This window comes from Rhinolophus hipposideros (assembly GCF_964194185.1).
Source record: "Rhinolophus hipposideros genome assembly, chromosome: 12".
In the NCBI taxonomy this organism is placed as follows: domain Eukaryota; kingdom Metazoa; phylum Chordata; class Mammalia; order Chiroptera; family Rhinolophidae; genus Rhinolophus; species Rhinolophus hipposideros.
In genome coordinates this window covers 31,145,112-31,166,120 of record NC_138058.1, presented here as the reverse complement: position 1 = coordinate 31,166,120, position 21,009 = coordinate 31,145,112, and the positions used below count along the sequence as shown (strand labels likewise).

The 21,009-nt window shown below is 34.8% G+C and overlaps 1 protein-coding gene across 1 annotated transcript in view; it reads left to right on the top strand.

Moving 5' to 3' along the window:
* Positions 1–21,009, top strand: part of ACTR2 (actin related protein 2) — a 32,772-nt gene that overhangs the window by 4,971 nt on the left and 6,792 nt on the right. The window contains exons 2-7 of the mRNA XM_081069401.1: positions 1,390–1,500; positions 7,183–7,398; positions 10,374–10,446; positions 14,121–14,257; positions 15,856–16,005; positions 18,997–19,142. Of these exons, the coding sequence (XP_080925527.1) occupies positions 1,390–1,500; positions 7,183–7,398; positions 10,374–10,446; positions 14,121–14,257; positions 15,856–16,005; positions 18,997–19,142 (833 nt within the window). The remainder of the gene's footprint in view (positions 1–1,389; positions 1,501–7,182; positions 7,399–10,373; positions 10,447–14,120; positions 14,258–15,855; positions 16,006–18,996; positions 19,143–21,009) is intronic.

Here is a 21,009-nt window from a genome sequence, read left to right as displayed (position 1 = left end):
TATAGTCTTTAAATTCTGGATAGTAGAATGTTCTAGGCTGTTTATAATTAAATGTGGTTCATCAACAAAATAAAAATTTTCTATTTTAGGAGGTTAGTCAAAAGTCAGTGAGTTTAAGATTGTTAAGTTTTATCACCATCAAACAAAACAGTTTTTTGTACGTAGTGGCTTTCTGTCAAGGGGCAGGTTAATAGTTTCTGCCCACTTTTGTGTTATTACTGTCACAGGTCACATTCAGATACTCCTTAATCCTCCTAAGAGAATGTATGGTGCCTGGAGATGTGGAACAATACATTTATTCTCAGCAGTAAACATATTCTCTATATTAAAATAATGATATCTTTCTGTGAAGTCAACAGCAAAACTTAGTATTTATAGATCAGTTATTTAATAGGCACTTACTATATGCCAGACACTGCTCTCGCCACTTGGGATTCATCAGTACACACAAAAATCCTTACACAGTGTATCCTTACATTGAATATAGGGGGAGGGTAAAGACTGTGATTACAGTGGTTACTTTTGTTTCTTATATAGCTTCCTCCTCCCACCCTGAAGTTTTTAATTGCCTTTTTCTTGCAATGTCTGCTCTTAAAAATAAGACTAAACAGACTATGTTATTGTTATAAGAATTTAAACACCCTTGGTTCTACTTTTGGTTTTACTGTAGTTGTTAAATTTCTTAGTATTATCAGTTTCTTGTGCATAACATTGGAGAGTCAGTGATATGCCCTCGTTGGAGAAGTACATGCTCTGAATATGAAATTGTGTTACCTCGTGTCGCTAAATACATTTATCTAAATATAAAAATGTAAATAGCTGAAAATGCCTGATAAATGTTTAGTTCAGGTACCACTTGATTTTTCCCATTTTGGAAAATGAGTTTGCTTAAGTGAATTGTCAGAGATGAATGAAAGCCTGCTTTAGGATTAAGCTTTAGTTCTGTTCATTTTCTAACATTTCTCTTTTAAAAATACTTAGCATTTGTTGAGTGAATTTGTCCATTCCCTTCAAATACTTCTTGTGTGACCACTGTGCCAGGACCTCTTCCAGGCATCAGGCTCCAGCATAAACTGCTCAGCTTAGCTCCCTGCTCTCCTGAGGCTTTCCCTGTAAGGGGTGGGCGTGAGGAGGGGGGTGGGAGAGGGGGTGAATGGGACTTAGCACAAAATAAGCAATTAACCGGTAATAAACATGAACTCCAGTAGTAGTCAATGCCGTAAAGGAAATGAAAGGAGATATGATAGACTGGATGACGACTTTGGGTAATTTGAAAGCACCAAAAGATGAAAAAAGTGTATAAAAGCAAAATGGTGTTTCTCAGATGCTGTTTTTAAATGGATATGGTAAATACCTTGACACTAACCCACTTTTACTATTCTCTTCCAGTTTGTGAAGTGTGGCTATGCAGGCTCTAACTTTCCAGAACACATCTTCCCAGCTTTGGTTGGAAGACCTATTATCAGATCAACCACCAAAGTGGGAAACATTGAAATCAAGGTAATATTTTATTTATTGATGAATAAGGATCAAAATCTATGATATGTTCTTTGAATTAAGTAGTTTTAAAATATAATACCATGAAAAGCAAAGGGGAAGGGCAGAGTTTCTTGTATTTTTAATTTATGTTAACACCTGAAGAAAGGCACAAAAAACAAAGTTAATTTCGTCGATTTTGTTTAAGTATGGCTTGATGCCATTACTCTCTGAATGGAGTAAAATACTTAATCAGATTTTTATATGAATGTGAATGCTGTGTTAGTGACTTCAAGTCCTATTACATAATATAATTTTTAAAAGAAATTAGCCTGGCATTTTTGTTTTTCAATTCCATATATTTGTCATTATGTATGTTAGTGTTCCTTTGGGACTTGAGACTTCTCCATGTTTTCATGGCCTGATCCCCCCCACTTATTTATGTAGCTAGTCAGGAAATCACAATAAGATGTAAATCTTATTGTTTCCTCTTCACTGATGTAATAACTGATGTCTATAATGTGCAGGAGGAAGCCGGACAAGTCTTTATTTGGCCTTGCATTATTTACCTTATTCATAAAGAGAGAGGAGGGAAGGTTGTCATCGCCTCTTCACCACACTTAACGTGAGAAACTCAACATTAAGTGTGATAGGTTTTTCTCCCAGTTATTAAAAGGATTGAAAAATCAAGTGGGAGTTATGATATTTTCGAAGAATAAAGAAACAGAACAATCGAAAGGACTGTGGTCACCAATTGACTTAAATTCTTCTGGTGGCCTAGGGATCAGGTTATACAAAATGCGATAGAATTTAGGGGCTCCTTAACTGAATTGTTGGTGAACAAGCTAGCATTGTTGGTCCTATCTGGATAGTCTTTGGCAAGGCTTCAATGAACTGTTAAGATTATGAGTCACTTGAAATAGGAGTTAAGGTGAACCTCTTTGGGACATTTGTTTGAGCTCTCTAGGAAGATGGTACTTGGAGATTTGCTACTTGGTAGCTCTCTGCTCTTGGCATTAGAGAGTTAAGTTACACACTGAATAAAAATACAAATTGAAACTGGGGTGCTGGGTTAATTTTTTCAAACACTTAAAATAGTGAATTGTTCTGGCCTCTGTTTTGTAATGTTACAAACAATCAAATGGGACACTAAATATGGGTGTTTTTACTCTAGAGTCTTTTCTTTTGGGAAACGTATGGGATTCCTTATTCTCTTTTTGTGAACTCCTTTCATTCTGATTAAATTCAATCTTAAATCAACTTTAACTTAAAATTTAGTTAAAAGTAAAAAAGATAAACTTTCTAAATGGAGTTGGAAGTCTTTTAGTCAGTATCAGGCTTTTAAAAAGAATGGCTTTTTTATATACTTTATGAATAGTAACATTTTTGAGGTATTAAGGTACATCACATATAGCCATTTTTATTCCAACATAGGCACGAATAATTACATATCTTTTAACTCCCACTTTCTTGCTTTTTAAGGCCAAGTGATAGAAATGAAACTAGTCAATATACTAATGAGACGTTTTTACTAAGGCATTCCCCCATAGCATTGCTTGTATGGTTTGTCATTCTGCGTTCTGTTGGCTCGGTTTTGTTCATTCTGTTCAGTCTTTTAAGTCTTTCAAGTTAAATTGTTCTTCCAGTAGAAAACAGTAAAAGAGACCTGTGTTAAATTGAACTTTACTGCTAGAACTTGGAAAAACAGCCCTTATCTTGCCCTCTGCTTACCCAACTAGACCGTTCCTGTTATCATTTATTTTCCTTAATTAAGGTCCTTAAATTCAGTAATGAATTAAAGAAAATTGACTTTTTGGAATTCCTGTGCCTAGGAGTTTCACTTATACTTTTTTGGTCTTGTTAGCTAAAATGTGGTAGACTTAAAAAAAATCCAAAAACAAAGCTAGAAATTTAAATTGTTTAATGAGTAAATTTTCATTCAGGAGTAATAACTGTCCATGTTAATTTGGCCCTAATTATTAACTCCGTAAAATGTAGTGGTACTGCATCTGACCTCGACCTAATTTGTCTCTATTGCTTGTATGTTTAGAAATTTCAGTAAGGATTTTATTTAGGCCTTTTCTGACTCTTACTTCTACCTTCTCTCTCTTCACCTTTCTTGACCTGTTGAAGTAGAATAACAAAAAGATGGTAAGTGAGGTTACACACATGCTCTCTGTTTGTTTTCCACTTTTGCTTGGTGGGACCGTAGTTGTTGTTTTGTGTCCCTTTAGTCCTGGGGAGGGGGGTAATTCCACATTTTAATTTTAAGTACTTTGATTTTTTTAACCTCTTTCATTGCTTCAATTTGGTAACCACTAATTAAGTTCTATACTTTCCTGATTGCATACAAACCAGAACTGATTACTAACATAGTTTTCAATTGTTTTCCTTGTGTTTCTTGTAGAAGAATGTTATAATTAAAATGGAATGTGGTGTGCATAATATTAGAAACCAAGTGGCTTTATAGAGAATGTGTGTGAGCCAGAAAATTGGGGTGAAGTTGTTACATTTGGATAAATTCACTTTATTGACCAATGTTAAATTGAACATTTCCTATCATAGCCTGTATATATATTTGTATCCAGTACCGTATCATGTGTTTTAAATCAACTGAATACAATTTTAATGTTAATGAACTATAGATAGTAAGAGGCGGGAGAATTTCCTATACCTTATTATCCTTATTGAAGAGCAGATTTTACAATATTATCTGAGGGTAAATAAGAAAAAGGTAAAAGTCTTTTAAGATTTTTCCATAAACAACAGATTTCCCCCCTAAATAAAAGCCATTGTGTGGCAACTTTTTCTTTTGAACTAGAAGCCTGCAGGGCGCGTCCCACGCTGTGGATTCTTTGATCCTATTTTTCTGTGATAACCTACGTGCTTTGATAGTAGGTATTTTCAAGTTTCTTCTTAATATTATTGGTAAGCAGCTTTGCTTACAAAGATGACTATCAGGCAATTCTAGTGATAAATACGTAGTAACAGGAACTTTGGAGTTTTCTTTTGAATAAACAAAAACATTTAAAAGTGGGAATTCCTATATTTATCCTAAATGAAAAATCAACCCTTTGTCTTAAAATCCTAGGGAGATTTAAGGAGTGTTCTTGTAGAGAACAGTGTAGGCTTAATTTAACAAATTTTTTTTTTATGGAATTTCCTGCTAGGAATTTAATGGTTTTACAGTATGTTTGCCCTATTTTCCAATCTGAGGTGACAATTGTTCAAAATGATTCTTGACAAACATACTCTATATTGCTTGCTTTTCATAAAATATAAATGCTTTCGAACAGCATCTCAGAACAGTTACTGTAATTTTTCATTCTTCCAGGTAATAGGTGGTGATTTAGGCTTGAGGACCAGTGGTGAGGCGGGTGGTAAAAGTCTGAGGCTTGATCTGATCGCTTGTAACTTGGTTCTGAGGGAGGAGGGCAAGCCACGTAAAGTACTTAGCATTTTGGGTTTTGGGAAGTTGAAATGCTCTAGGGAAGATTACATGTTTTAGGACTTTTTTAGTTAAAATTTTAGATATGGATAAATATAGGTAGGTTGAGCTACTCAAATTTTACACTAACGCACTAAGTTAATACTTGTTTTCTTCCATTGTAAGTGTCCTCTTTGTTCAGAGGGATGGTAAGCTACTCAGTGCCAGACGTTTCTTTCAGTTAGTCCTTTATAGTTTGTATGTCCGAGAAGTAGATACATGAAGTTTTTATTTTTAGTTGGCATTGGGTTAGGCATAAGTAAGCCTATATTCTTGCATGGAATGAAAAATAATTATTCTGATGAAATTTGTTGAAATGTGGTTGTGAATGTATATTAATTATATAAACCATCTAATTAATATATTACCTTCTACCATGCAAAGAAAGATATATTCTAGAGGAAAGTAACAATTGTGTATTAAATTAATTGATTAACGACCTAAAGTAATACAGATGGTGCCAAGAAAAGCATACACATTTTAAGAAAGGAAAACTGGATTAAAATTGTAATACTCAATATATACCGATAACAAAAGACGAATACAAGTCACGTTTGACTTCTGCAATTGCAAGAGGTGCTCAATGTGGTTACCATCAGCATCCAGACACTTCTGATTACAGCGAACTACTGCTTGAGCAACGTTGACCAAAGTGTCCACTTGTATACATTTTTTGGCACCCCTGGTATATGTACTTGCAAGTATAGATATCCCCCCCAACATTTTATTAATAGTGTTTAGAATATACAGCAAAGTTGAAAGAATTTTAATGTAAAACCCATCACCTAGATTGACATTAATATTTGCTATATTTGCTATATCATATCGATTCATCTATCCATCAGTCTATCTTATTTTTGATGTATTTCAAAGTATTAGTATATTTCTCCCTAAATAATTCGACATATGCATGTCATTAACTAGAGTTCACAAAGATAGATTGTTAGTTTTGCATTTTCCTATCAGATGATTCGGAGCAGTTAATATTTAAGAAATTTGAGTATTAAGTTATGCTAACTTAACTTTATAAAATTAGTTGGCAATGCAAGTTTTAGAGAACATTTTTAGCATCTGCTTTAACTTTGTTTTCCCTTTTTGTTGCTTCAGTGGATTTTGCAGAAGTCCTTTTTTATAAATACAGTCCTCGCTTTGGTTTTACATCTGATCTTTTTAAAAAATTGAAAGTTTTAAACTCATATATAACCTTCTTGTGTTATTTTTTTCTACTTTTCATTTCCCCATGTTTTAAACTTAAGGTATTGTAGCGAATAGTAGCTATTTCTGATGTTAGTTTTTAAAATTCATTAGTACATGTAGAAGTTAGGATTGTTGAATATCTTGACTAGCTGATTTCTAAAATAAGTTTAAGTTCTAGTACATCATTAGTCTTATACAAACATTAGCCTTATACATAATTTGACTTTTCAAGTGTGGGTCATCTTAAGTATGCTGTCATTGGAGACGAGTCTTGTGAGTATTCTGCTTCGTGTGTAGTAGCATAGTCTTACACTTTAAGATAAAAAATGTTGCTCATGAGATAATTTAAAGAATTTTCCCTGTGTCTTAATTTTATGTATCTACAAATTTTCATTCATCTTGGTGAGGCATATATAGAAACTTAGTTTCAATTCTAATTCAGACATATGTAGGTAGAAGTTTGTGAAATTTACAAGTTATGTGGTTCATATATGCATTACCATAAAGAATCATTTTTGGTTTTGCTCCTTTCATTATGCTTTATAATACTTAAAATTATCATTTTGATATTTACTACAAAGAAATGTGCTGCATGCATTGAGTCTTTTTCTACAAGTTTTTTCCCTCTGATGTGCTATTTCACATATCACAGGCCTTATTTTTTGAACATTTGAGCAAAAGAAACAGATGAAACCTCATACAAAACCCTCCAAAATATGAAAATGTGGGGTTTATTTGTGCTAATGCTCTTCTTTTGGAAACATATGTATTAAAGGTAAGGTCAATTTATTGATTTAAACCACATTGTACATAAAAATGTATTATTCATGATTAAATTCTGTAAGAGGCAGTGTTCTTAAAAGATTTATTAAAACTTGTGGAATGAAGACCTTTATTTGAAAATGCCAGAAAGATTAAAATTAATTATTCCCAAATTTTCTGAAATATGGGAATATAATTTTCTAAAGGTATTTTGTGCAAAAATTTGACTGATCTAAAGCTTTGATATTATAATTTTCTAGGATCTTATGGTTGGCGATGAGGCGAGTGAATTACGTTCAATGTTAGAAGTTAACTACCCTATGGAAAATGGCATAGTACGAAATTGGGATGACATGAAACACCTGTGGGATTATACATTTGGGCCAGAGAAACTTAACATAGATACCAGAAATTGTAAAATCTTACTCACAGAGCCTCCCATGAACCCAACCAAAAACAGAGAGAAGATTGTAGAGGTAAGTTTTTAGGTGGGATGTGTTTAGGTGGGATATGTGTTTCTGCTTTTTTTTTTTCTTTCTGAAATTGTTCTTTCATCTTATTGTTGTTAAAGGTAAAGGGAATACAAATAATTGTTGTTTTCTCCCAGATCCTATTTACTGAGCAGCTAACTATATGCTAATCATTATTTCTAAGTAGGCTATATCAGTGAATGCAACAAAATCCTGCTGCCATGGAGCTTATATTCTAGCAGGGAAAAACAGGCCCCCAAAAAAGTGACTTATGAGTTGAATGGTTTGTTAGAACATAATATACGCTAAAGGAAAAAATGAAGAGCAGGTTAACGGATGGGGAGTAGGGGAGGTTGCATTTGTACATAGGGTGTGGCAGTAGCCCTCTGCGAGAAGGTGATGGTTGTTAAAGACAGAGCAAGGGAGTCAGCTCAGACATATGGGGGAAGAGCATTCCTGGCAAGGGGAGGAGGCAGTGTAAAGGTCTTCAAATGAGTGCTAGCCTGGCATATTCATGCGTCAGCAAGGAAACCAGTGAGGGAGAGCGGCAGGAAATTAGGTCGGAGAAGTCAACCAGGCGAGGTCATTTAGGGCCTTGTAGGCTCTTACAGGGAATTAAATTTTGAGTAAAATGAAGGGCTAATACAAGGAAGGGACATGCTCAGATTTAGATTTCTGTGGCTGCTGTGTTGAGAGTAGACCATAAGGATGCAGAGGTGGAAGAGAGACCAGTTTGGAGACTTTTTTTAACTACCTGGGCAAGAAAATGATGGTTACGATTAGGGGTGGAACAACAGTGGAAGTAATGAGAAGTGGCCAGATTGTGAATCTATTCTGAAGAATTTTCTGATGCATTTAGATATGGGTAATAGAGGGATGAGTCAGGAATGACTCCAAAGATTTGGACTTGAGCAACTAGAGCATTGGGTTAGCATCATAAGTTGGTGGGAAAAGACTGAGATAAGTAGAACAGGATGGGGGCATGGATCAGGAGTTCAGGTCCTCATTAGACATCGAAGCAAAAATGTCAAGTAGATAGTTTTATATGTATATATATGATCAAGTTCCGGAGAAAAGTCTGAGGCTGGGGATATAAACTTGGGAATCATTAGGAGATAGATAATATCGTTCACCCAAGACGTGAGAGTGGACAGTGGTGAGAAGGCTAAGGACCTGGGGCATTGGAGGAGTTATGGAAAGGAGATTGAAAAAGTTGATGAGGTAAGCAGTCACTGAGAGCAAGAAGTCTATATTCTTAATAGTTTAGATAAGTAACTTTTCAAGGTTGTCTTTCATTTTGTTATATATGAGGTAGAAACTTTTAGTAACTGTACTTCAGTAGCCTTCCAGTTACTTCTTAATGTAAATATTTCATTTTATTCTATGACTGTTTAGATGTCGATAGAAATTTTGGAAGGGGTTTAGAAGAGATTGTTGTTAGACAATATTTTTAAAGTCTAGATTAAAACTATGTATTAGATGTTTTTTAAAAATTGAAATCATGATTTTCGGTACAGAATTCACATAATTCCTTATGGTTCATATTTTATTACTTTTTCCTTCTTAGTCACCCCTGAAGATGTGAAAGATGGACTTTATTGTATTAGTTCATATTTTAATTTTATTTTACACTTTGTAAATTATTTATAACCACTAATATTTTATGATGGATAAGTAGTCATTTGTAATTGCTGTTTGTTTTTAGCAACACATTACAAAATCAGAGTTTAAAGACATTTTTACATGAAACTAAAAGATGCTTACATACAGAAACCTCCTTAGGAAAGCAACATGATGTCAGAATGAAAACCAACTTTTCTTTCAGATAAAAAGTTAGGGAGATGACGTTATACGTGGATGTCTCTTCCATTATTTGACTAGGACACATAGTTTTTAACATGCAAAAATGAGGAGAATTGGTCTCACTGAAGTCTGAGGTCTCACCTTAGTTACTTTTAATACTCTGTTTTATACATGAGTGCAGATTTGGCTATAACTAATCATGCCCTCTTTAATCTCATGCAGAATGTTGTTTTAGTATTACAAATACTTATAATGGTCTTATAAATAAGAACAAGTTCTAACAGACTTTCAAGTTGATAAATGCAAGTATAGCATCACTCTTCCATTTTCATTCCTATGGAGGGGAATAAAGGATGGATGATGGACTAGAATACTAGTTACAGTATTTAGTTCCTAATTGATGAATATGTTTCAGAGTTACACAATTTCAGTTCTCTATAATTTCATTGTGGTCAGTTGTAAAATTCCTAGATATCTAGCTACTCAGTGGTAATCAGCCCTGCCAATCAAGGAATGCTCACCATAGATGACAGAAAAAATCCTGCAGGAGGTTCCCAGGCGACCTGGACTACAGGGAGTGAGCCTGGTTGGCGCCAGAGAGGGCGCGAGGAAACTCCTCCCTCCAGCTGAGAGTGGAGCTGCAGCCTTGGCTCAAGGCAGGAGGGCGGGCTCAGCAGCCAAGCAGTTCTGTATCTGCCAACACTCAGGAATTGCTGCGTTTATTTTTGTCTTCCTACCCTACTATTTTACTACATTTTTCTTTTTTTAAACTGCTGGAAGTAGAGCTATAGTCTTGGCCTAGAGAATGGGGGAGAGGGAAGGGAGGGTCAGTGGTTAAGCAGTTTCTATAGATTGTCTTTGAATTAGAAGATATTTTCCTTAAGGGACATCAATTAGGAAAGGCTTGTTCAAATGTACAAAGCTTTCTAATTAGCCCTTAACTAAAACACTCAAATCTTTGCTTTGTAGCACTTAAATGTTTGGGGACTTGGTATGTATGCAAAAATCTGTCCCCAAATTAGAGCTCTGACAGCAGAAGTTGAATAGAGGCAAGGAGAGCTAAAGAGAATGGAGGACTCTTGGGTGTCTTGATTCTATTTGGGCAAAAAGCATATAAATACTTATAATATTAACTTCTAAATACTAATACATATATTTTTTTCCTTTTCCGTTTTCAGGTGATGTTTGAAACTTACCAGTTTTCTGGAGTGTATGTAGCCATCCAGGCAGTTCTGACTTTGTATGCTCAAGGTAGGTGAAGCTTAACTTTTAAATAATCATTTCGGTAAACATTTATTAAGTATGTTTTATGTCGAAGAAATTTGGTTTTCCAATAAGTTGTAAATTCCAAAAAAGCATAGTATTTTTATGTATATTCAAATATTCATTCAAATATTTTCACAATTTCTAATAAAATATATTATTAGATAAAATATATAATTTTAAATAAATAAAATTTATAATTAAATAAAATACATAATTTTTATTTCCTAACTGAAGAGATTTCTCCATTTAAAAAAAAAAAGTAGGTTCCCTCTTTTGGGCTATTTTGAAGTAAAAAAATTATTTTTAGTGTTTTATTGGGGAGCAGTGTGTACTTCCAGGACTTTTTTCCAAGTCAAGTTGTTGTCTTTTCAATCTTAGTTGTGAATGGTGTCATTCAGCTTCAAGTTGTTGTCCTTTCAGTCTTAGTTGTGGAGGGCGCAGCTCAGCTCCAGGTCCAGTTGCCATTGCTAGTTGCAGGGGGCACAGCCCTCCATCCCTTGAGGGAGTTGAACCGGCAACTTTGTGGTTGAGAGGATGCGCTCCAACCAACTGAGCCATCTGGGAGGCAGCTCAGCTCAAGGTGCCGTGTTCAATCTTAGTTGCAGGGGGCGGAGCCCACCAACCCTTGCGGGACTCGAGGAGTTGAACCGGCAACCTTGTGGTTGAGAGCCCACTGGCCCATGGGGGAATCAAACCGGCATTCCTCGGAGTTAGGAGCATGGAGCTCTAACCACCTGAGCCACCGGGCCGGCCGAAGTAAAAATTTTTATGCAGTGGAGAGTAAACATGGAATTCGTCCTCAGAATTGACAGTCAAAAAAAAAAAAAAATCATGCTTGTCAAATACATAATAAACACAAAGAAGAAGGTACACATTTGGGAGTACCCTCCTAACTTTTGAGGTGTAGATTTAATGGAGGAGGCTGCTATGTTTTCTTGGTACTGCCATTAATAATTGTCTCCCTGTCGATTTTAAAATATTGGCCATATGGGAGAAGCTGTTTATATTCTGATGGTCTTATTGAAAACTTGGGGGACTGTGAGATCTGTTCCACAGAGTCTGATAAGCACTTGAAATGTAAAGATGATCTCCAGTCTAATGGGAAAAAGAGACATAATTTTGATTCAGCACATCAGAGAAAGTTTCTGAAGAAGGTGACACCTGAGCTAAGTCTCGAGCCTTAGCACTTAAGCAGTGTGTATGACACAGTACTTAGAAAACAAATTTTAATATTAAAGTGATCCATTAGATTTCTATATATGGATTATTAAAAGTCACCATGTAAAAATACATAGTGGGTTTTTTTTTTAACTGTCTTTAGTAGTATACTACATACACATAGATACTTAGAAAATGCTCAAGGGAACTAAAGTTTTAAAGCTTTATTCATTCACCAAGTATGACATGTGCCTTGCATCCTATTTAGTGTAAAGGATATGACAATGAGTAAGCTAGATGTGCTCTCCTTGCCCTTAAAACCTTTGCAATCCAGCTATGAGTAGTTTCTCCTTGGAAGAAAGAATCGAAAATTACTTGTTACTTTACAAGGAGTGCTTGTCTGCATCTAGGTAATTTTGTTTCATTTTTAAAAAAATGATAAATTTCAGAATTTATTTTAGAAAATACTTTGGGAAAAACACATATAAAACTTTTTCAATCTAAGCTTTGAAACTGGTGATAATAATAACAGTTCCATTTAGGAGGTGGGGATGGGACAGTTCTGCTGAAATGTGAATTTTTGTTTGAATTATATTTGAATAAAATTGACCTTAACAATTTTTTCTAGCAATATTCATAAACTTATTTCCATCCAGTAAGAAGATACCCTGTCTTATTTCCTGATATTTAGATGTTTTTATTTAATTATTGAATCCTAATTTGAGAAATGGTAGTCCAGTAATGTTAAACAAAAGAACTCAAGTAATAGTAAAATTCTCCTTTGAAACGAGGTGGGTAGTGCTACCAGTTAAAACAAAAAAGGAAGAAGCATTCAGAGCAGGGGTGTCCAAACTGCGGCCCGCGGACCAACTGCGGCCCACAATCCATTTTTAATTGGCCCGCAGCAAATTCCAAAAATATGTTTAGTTTACTTAAATAAAGCAGGTGAAGCAATACATACTTCACCTCAAGTGAGTGGCCCAGCTGTTTGTGTATTTTACCGCATATGGCCCTTGGTAAAATGTTGAAAAAAAGTTTGGACACCCCTGATTCAGAGTCACGGAAGGTTTTTCAATAAGAGAAATAAATGACGTGGTGATTTAGGAAGGTGTGTTCGGCTGCATGGTACAGCCATGTTGAGAGGAATAACTGAAAGTAAGGAATCTGGGCTGGAGACTAGAATGGTCAGGGAAAGTACAAAAGAAAAGGTAAGAACTACATTGAGCCTTAAAGAATCTTTAGGAATTGAAGTGGCAACAACATGTAATCCAGGGACAAAAGGGGTGTGGCACCGAAAATAGGTCACATGTGTACAGGAAAAGGCCAGTATGTAAGCTGGTGGAAAATAAAGTGACATTGGATGGGAAAGTCTATTTGGAAAATGAATGTAAATCCCTGCTGTAGTTGATATTACTGAGTATTTTTAAATTAATGACATGGATTCTTCTTTTGCAACAGAAAGTCTCTTATTTAAACGAATGAAGCATTAAAAGGCAGTGTATGATTTTTATGAAGCTTACAGTATCAATCAAGGAAAGATAAATTGTATCAGCTTTAAAAGAAAGTGGTTTGAATAAACGTATTCAAAGACAAATCATTATAGTTAGATACTATAGTGCATGCAAGTTGGTGTCAATAAAGAGGGAGAGAGCTGATTCAGGGATGGGAAAATGATAAAAGGATGTTTAAACAAGTTACAGATTATACATATTCTGTTTCTTTCTTTGTTTGGTTTTTGTTAAAAGCGTTCTATTAGAAAATGTGAGTTAGAAAAAATTTTTTGGGGGAGGGTTTCCCCCAAAATTAACCCTGGTGCAAAAGGCAAAACACTAACTTTTGCAGTCATTTATACTTTTAAATAAGGCAGCTTCTTTGCTGTTCTTTTATTATAAGGTTTAACTAACATTGTCTTTCTGGTTTCTGATGAATAATTGAGGTGATCCTTTGGCGACCCATGATTAATTGTTCTCAGATTTCTAGCTACCTGCTATCAACAAGAAGTTTTCCAAAATAGCACAGTTTTGACTATACTGTATGACAGAAATAATAACAAAGGACTATTTTCAACAGGTTCACTATCAAGTTGTGTAATACTCAACTTTCACAATGGTTTTCATAAATGTTATCCATGATAGTTTAGAAAATTTCGCTTCAAGGGACTTCAGGGATTGAGATTAACTTGGAAAGAAAAATAAAGAAGTACACTGAACTTTAAGAACATGTTGGTTTTTAGTCCTAGGTCTCAAGGTCTTTTTCTTCTGTCGCCTGGGGTAGCCCATGATTAGACTAAAAATCTCACAAGAGACGTTGAGAGAACACTGGCTTTAGTGTCAGTGTATGAGAAACATACTTCAAAACAAGCAAATAATAATAAAAAATGCTGGCTTCTAGACCATTCTGATCGGTGAAGTTCCTAGTTTGGTTTCAGTAGTAATATTTGAAATTTACTGGCTTTGATTTTTCTGAGTGGGCTTTCTATTTAAAACCTAATTCTTACCCAGGTTTATTGACCGGAGTAGTAGTGGATTCTGGAGATGGTGTAACTCACATCTGCCCAGTGTATGAAGGCTTTTCTCTCCCTCACCTTACCAGGAGACTGGATATTGCCGGGAGGGATATTACTAGATACCTAATCAAGGTAAGCAAAAGAAAATGTCATAGAAATTAGATTTTGTAGTTTGTGTTTACTGACTTAACACCAAGTGAATGTATCACTTTAGGATTCTAGCACATCTTCTGCACCAGTGGAGAAATGACCCAATTACCCAATTATTCGTGTAAAAATCCATATGAGATTTACACACATGATCTCTGGTATCCTAATGAGAATACATTATTGCATTACATAGTTATATTTGCTGTTCTCAAGGAAGGGATAGACAGATATTTCAAAGATGGAAGAGACCCTAAAACTGCCTTGAACAACGTAGGCAGCATTTTCTGCCATAAAACCTTTCTTTGAACAGATATACATTAAAGCTGTCATCTTGGTTAGGTTACCTGTTCTTGTCCTTTCCCACAAAATACAGTGATAGCAAATTAATGGTATTTGATTAAAAACAGGGCCCAGATGTACCTGACTTTAATATTTAATAGTTTTTATGGAACATATCTAATTTTTAGTGTTTGCTATTTTAAAGTGTACTTCTGACTATAATTAGTTATAATTTTCTTTAAAACATTGCTGGAGAAAGTATATGATGTTACTATTTGGAGGCATGTGCAATTTTAATGTTAAAATTTTAATGTTAAAGTTTAGAGTATTGTCTGTACCCGAATTCTGTAGTTAGTGTATCTTCTCTGGGTCAGTGGCTCTCAACCAGGGACGATACTGCACTGCAGGGACATTTTGCAATGTCTGGAGACATTTTTTGGATATTAAAACTACAGGAATGCTACTAAACATCCTACAATGAACAGACCCCACAACAAAGAATTGTAAAGTGCAAAATGTCATTGCTACTGCTGTTGAAAAACGTAGGATGATGTCTGTGCAACAAATTGGGTTGTATCGTCTTCACCTTTGACACTGGGTTCCTTTAGTCTCATTTAGAAGAATAATGAGATTAAGTTAGTGAGAGTTATAATATACTCTTTGTAGGCCAAAATTCTGCTCTAGGGTCACCACCAAAGTAATTTTCAGCAGCGTTCTTATGAACATATACACTAAGGATAGGGGATTTATTTTTTAGAGTTTTTATATAAAGAGTTCTGTTGTGTTTATGATGCATTTTTTTTTTCTTTCTATCAGCAGGTTGAATTCTCTTTTCATTCGTTTAACAAAGTCTATTGCCCATCTAGTGTATGTCAGACATTATACTACAAACTAGGGGTAAAGCTTTCTAAGACCTAGGGATATTATAAACATAGTATTAATTGAGCAAATTGTAGATTATAGGACTTTGGTACTAAAATAATATTTATTAATAGACTTGGTTGTTTATCAAAACTGTCTACATATTAATATTCAAACAGTACTCTTAAAAACTAGCTTGTTTTTCTAGCTCATTTTACCTGTTACTCGTAAACTGTTAATTCTGTAACTCTGTGAAACTGAAATATAAATGCTTCTATGACAAAGTAATGTCTGTTTCTGAAATATTCATTAAGAGCTAAGGATCCACTGTCTGTTGCATTTGTTACTGATGGGACATATTTAGTGAGCAGTAATAGCTTTTGCAGAGTTGAATTCATTCAGGTTAATTATGAATTTACTGTTTTGTTGTTTTCTATCAGCTGCTGCTGTTGCGAGGATACGCCTTCAACCATTCTGCTGATTTTGAAACAGTTCGCATGATTAAAGAAAAATTGTGTTACGTGGGCTATAATATTGAGCAAGAGCAGAAACTGGCCCTGGAAACAACAGTATTAGTTGAATCTTACACAGTAAGTATTTCCAGTGTATGATATGTATATGCTTTTAAAATGGACAACCATGATTATTGGTGTGTGCTTAAAGGTTTTCTTAGAATCCAGTATTTTTGTTTGGGGTGTTGTAATATGTATATGCATGACCTTTAATGTCTTTCTATATTAAGATTTTATGATTTTATCGCTTCTCGGCCTTTTGGCTAAGATCTAGTGAAGATTTTATGATTTAATTATTTTAGGGCACCATATGATGTGAAATAAAGCAAGAATCATAAATTGCTTTTTACCTTAGGATATAATTAGTTATGAGATGTAATTTTGAGATTCTTGTATCTGGAATTGCATTTTCAACATGTATTTTACAAAATGTTATTTCCCTGAAATGTTTATGGGTATTTCACAAAAATTAAAATGGGGTCACATTGTCGAATAAGTTTGGGAGTCAGTTTTGCTTTACTGCAGGACTTTCAGAGCCTTTGGTCTGCTGTGAGAGTACAGTATACCTGTTTCTAACCTTATTAGACTACAGGGCTCTTCAGCATTTCATGGGACTAATAGTCTTCTAAGAAACAATGGGAAGTGGTCATTCTAGAGTAGTATTACTTTAATTATTCAGTAGTTGGCAGTCTTTTCCTGACTTACGTTGAAAACAAACGTTAATTTGAAATTGTGACTAACGAGACTCAGAGCCTTGTTATAGCTTACACCAGGGGAGTTGATTCCACCTTAATTTGTGATGTATTGCTGTCTTAAGTCCGTCATCTGGGTATCACATCCTTCCAGACTTCATCTTTGGTCTAGTTTATTACTAACATGGAATTGAGTAATAGGCAATAAAGGCAAGTATCCTTAAACCATTTGATTTATGTAAGCTCTACATATTACAAATGTGTGCAAAATAAATTTTAAAATCATTTTAAAAATAATTATGCATTTTTATGAGTTACATTGTTTTATTTTTTAAAGATACTGATCCAAATAGGCAATAATCCACTACTTTGCAACTTAATAATCCCCAGATTTGCCCTAGGGATTGTTTCCCGAAATCTTGGTGACAGTTCTTCTAGATTTATAATTTTTCATACACCTGACTTTTTTGGAAGAAAGTGGCATGTGGCAAAGGATAAAGGAACTAAAACTGTAGGACATGTTTTATTAATGCCCTCCTTTCTCAAAGAATTTGAGGTAGATTACAAAAATGTATGTATCAATAACAACATTAAAAAACAGTAAACTGATGAGTAAGGGAAGAGGGACGTGACGAACAAATAAAGGATAAGATGTGATGCAAAGAAATGGAAACCATGCAGTCTTAGTAGTTCTTAGGGGTAGGTAGTTCCTAGGGTAGGTGGCTCCAGTGTGGCCAGTAGCCAGACTTGAGAGCACTCACACCATCAGAGAGGATGAAGTGTGAGGTAGAGAGATTTTGCTAAAAACAGTCTTCATGTGAAGTTTTTCTAGATATCTTGGGTGGTTTTTAAACTCACCTGATAGTTTTTGGGTTTTTTTTTTTAAGGGTAAATGTTTGGATCAGTATGTTTTTTTTTGTTTTTGTTTTTTTAGAAATGTGATATAATTTATAAAAACAATTCTGGAGTTTTTGAAAAGTATGGTTGCTCTGCACGTAGCTGTAAACAATTACAGCAAACATGAAGTAAATGTTTTAAAGAACTTGCTTTGTGGGACTTTGTTGTATCGGAAAGTTGATTTTGGAATCTAAATATAATTATTGTAATTATATTATTATAAATAAATATACTGTTAGAAATGTTAATGTAAAACTAACTCTGGTATCTCCTATAGAAATGTGTCATATACTGGCATATATAAGAATGCCTGTAACTTAGTTTAGTACAGTGAATTATGAGGTGGTTTAAGAGAGGACGTTTTTAACATTTCCTATTTAATTAAATATAAACATGATGCAACTTAAGAGTTTTCTGCACAAGGTCATGTTGTAACAGTATTTGACTTGTTTAAATCATATTTGCTTAAATTAAAATTAAATACAAAATAAAATTATATTTATCTGCTATCATTTAAAATTTAATAGGATACAACAGAACCAAAAATAGTCTAGATCAGTGTTGCATAAACATTTTGCAGATTAAATGATTTGACAGAAGTTTCTTCATATGATATAAAGTGTTTTGGTGGCAAAAATAATAAAGTTTCACAGAGTAATTATTTGGTGAAAGAAATTACTTAAAATTTATGCTACATGGTAAAAGTATCCATCAAATCACAAATGTGTTAGAGTGGTAAGAGAAGTAGCATTGATAACCAGTGATAATCAAATGCAGTGGTTGGTCAGCGCTGGCTGCCTGTTTATACTTAGAATACGCCCGGAGGACATCATGCACTCACTCGGGCATTGGTGATTTCTCCCAGAAATTCCTTGTATTTTGGGTCATGGCATACCATTTTTTTTGTTTGTTTGTTTTAGAGGAACAGGACTTTATTGGGGAACAGTGTGTACTTCCAGGACTTTTTTTTCCAAGTCAAGTTGTTGTCCTTTCAATCTTAGTTGTAGAGGCTGCTGTTCAGCTTCAAGTTGTCCTTTCAGTCTTAGTTATGGAGGGCACAGCTTGCCACAGTTGCCAGGTCCAGTTGCTGTTGCTAGTTGCGGGGGGCGCAGCCCACCATCCCTTGTGGGACTCAAGGAATTGAACTAGCAACCTTGTGGTTGAGAGTCCACTGGCCCATGTGGGAATCGAACCGGCAGCCTTCAGAGTTAGGAGCATGGAGCTCTAACCACCTGAGCCACTGGGCCGGCCCCATGGCATACTGTTTTTAAAAGCAGAACAGAGTATGATAATAAAAAACAATGATCTAAATGTACCCTACCTTTTTTCCTTCAAAAATGTATTTTGGGAGAAATATGTTGCTGATAATCATTTTGGTTATAGAATAGATAAGTTTAAAGGTACTACGTAGTGTTCTACGTAACACTGGAAAAATTTTAAATCGATTGCTGACTAATACCTTGTTATTCTTGGTTTCTAGCTCCCAGATGGCCGCATTATCAAAGTTGGGGGAGAGAGATTTGAAGCACCAGAAGCTTTATTCCAGCCTCACTTGATCAATGTTGAGGGCGTGGGTGTTGCTGAATTGCTTTTTAACACAATCCAGGCTGCTGACATTGATACCAGGTAAGTCTGTTATCTTACTCATGTTTTTGAATAGATAAGGCAAAATAGGTTTTTGATAGGGTGCCACTGGATGTTCGATAGCATTATGTCATTGTGTTTCAGCCACTTTAAATTTTTTATTTTGGAATAATTTAAAACTTAAAGAAAAGTTGCTAGAATAATAAAGAGAACTCATGTATACTCTGAATCCAGTTTCCCATTTTACTAATTTGAATGTTCTACATATCTGCTTTATTATCCCCTGTCTTTTTCTTGAGCTATTTGAGAGTAGGTCAAATGCATATATCCTCTTTACTCCTTCATATTCACTTTGTATTTCCTAAAATTGAAGATAATTCTCTTGTATAGCTGCAACACTTATCAAGTTTAGGAGATTGATTACTGATAAATACTTTTATCTACCATCCATATTTCAATTTTCATCCACTGTCTTAATAATGTCCTTCATACAGGTTTTCTTTTCTTTAGTACAGGATCAAATCTAGGATCAGACGTTGTATTGAGTTGGCATATCTCTTAGTCACCTTTTATCTGTTACCATTCCTCAACTTTTCGTGATATTGACATCTTTGCAGAGTACAGGCCAGTTATTTTAGAGAATTTTTCTCAAGCTGGCTTTGAATGTTTCTCATGATTAGATTCAGGTTACGCATTTTTGGCTAAAATACTACATATGTGAAATGTCTTCCTCAGGGATCACATCCAGATGTGATGTGTGTTTGCTCCTTAGTGGTGATGTTAGTGTCAAGCTCTTCATGCGGTTTCCTGTTTGCTCCACTGTATGGTTGTTCTGTAAGTGATTTGTGGGAAAGTACTTTTGAGACTATAAATCTTATGTTCCTTGTCAAGCTTTGCACCCCACCCCTTTTAGCATGTATTGATGATTCTTGTCTAAATCCATTTTTATTGTGATGGTGGTTAAAAGGTGATTTTCTAAATCCATCATTCCTCCTTACTTATATAAGTCAGCATTCTAGCAAAAGGAAGTGCTTTCATTTTACTTTGTTTTGTTTATTACCAGTATGGATTCATGACCTTTTTTCCCAGTGGGTTACAATTTATTAGTCTTTATTTATTTTGAAGCTCAACTTATTCCTGATTTGGCCAATGAGAGTCCCTTCAGACAGGCTCCTATGTCCTTTGATGTGCCCCCATATTTTTTTGAGCCCATTGCATTTTGTGGCACCAGATATCCCTGGCTCAGTTTTAATTTTGTTGTTTGAATAGGTAGAACATTAGCAGTATAGTCAAAACTACGTTAAAGAGTATACTTAGGAGTATTACTCTCCCCACCGCTTGTCTTCCACTCTCGTCCTCCTCTCTCTGATGAGTAGATCGTCTCATTACTTTCAGGTTTATCCCTTCTGTGGTTTTTATTTCCTCTTACACAAAAAGTAGTATAAACATACCATAAATACTCTTTTACACTTTGCTTTTTGTTTTGTTTGCTTTAATATATCCTAAACAATCCTATGCCATTTCTTAGGAATTGTCTTCATTCTTTTTTCCAGTTGCATTCTTTTTTTCAACAGATACACATCGTGGTTTATTCAGTGACTCATTATTTAGGTAGATTCCAATATTTGTGTTGACAAATAATGCTGTAGTTGATAACCCTGTGTACACTGTATTTTTGTATTATTGGGTATGTATGTTCTGAAAATATTTCTAGAGGGGGAATTTTGGGGTCGAAGGGTAAATGGATGTAGTTTTGTTAATCACCCAATTCCCCTCTAATGAGGTTGTATCATTTCTGATTCCCACCAGTAATATATGAAGGCACCTGTGTCCCCACAGCTTGTTCACAGAGTTTGTCAACTTCTTTACTTCTATGCTAGTTTGATAAGTGAGGAATGATATCTCAGTG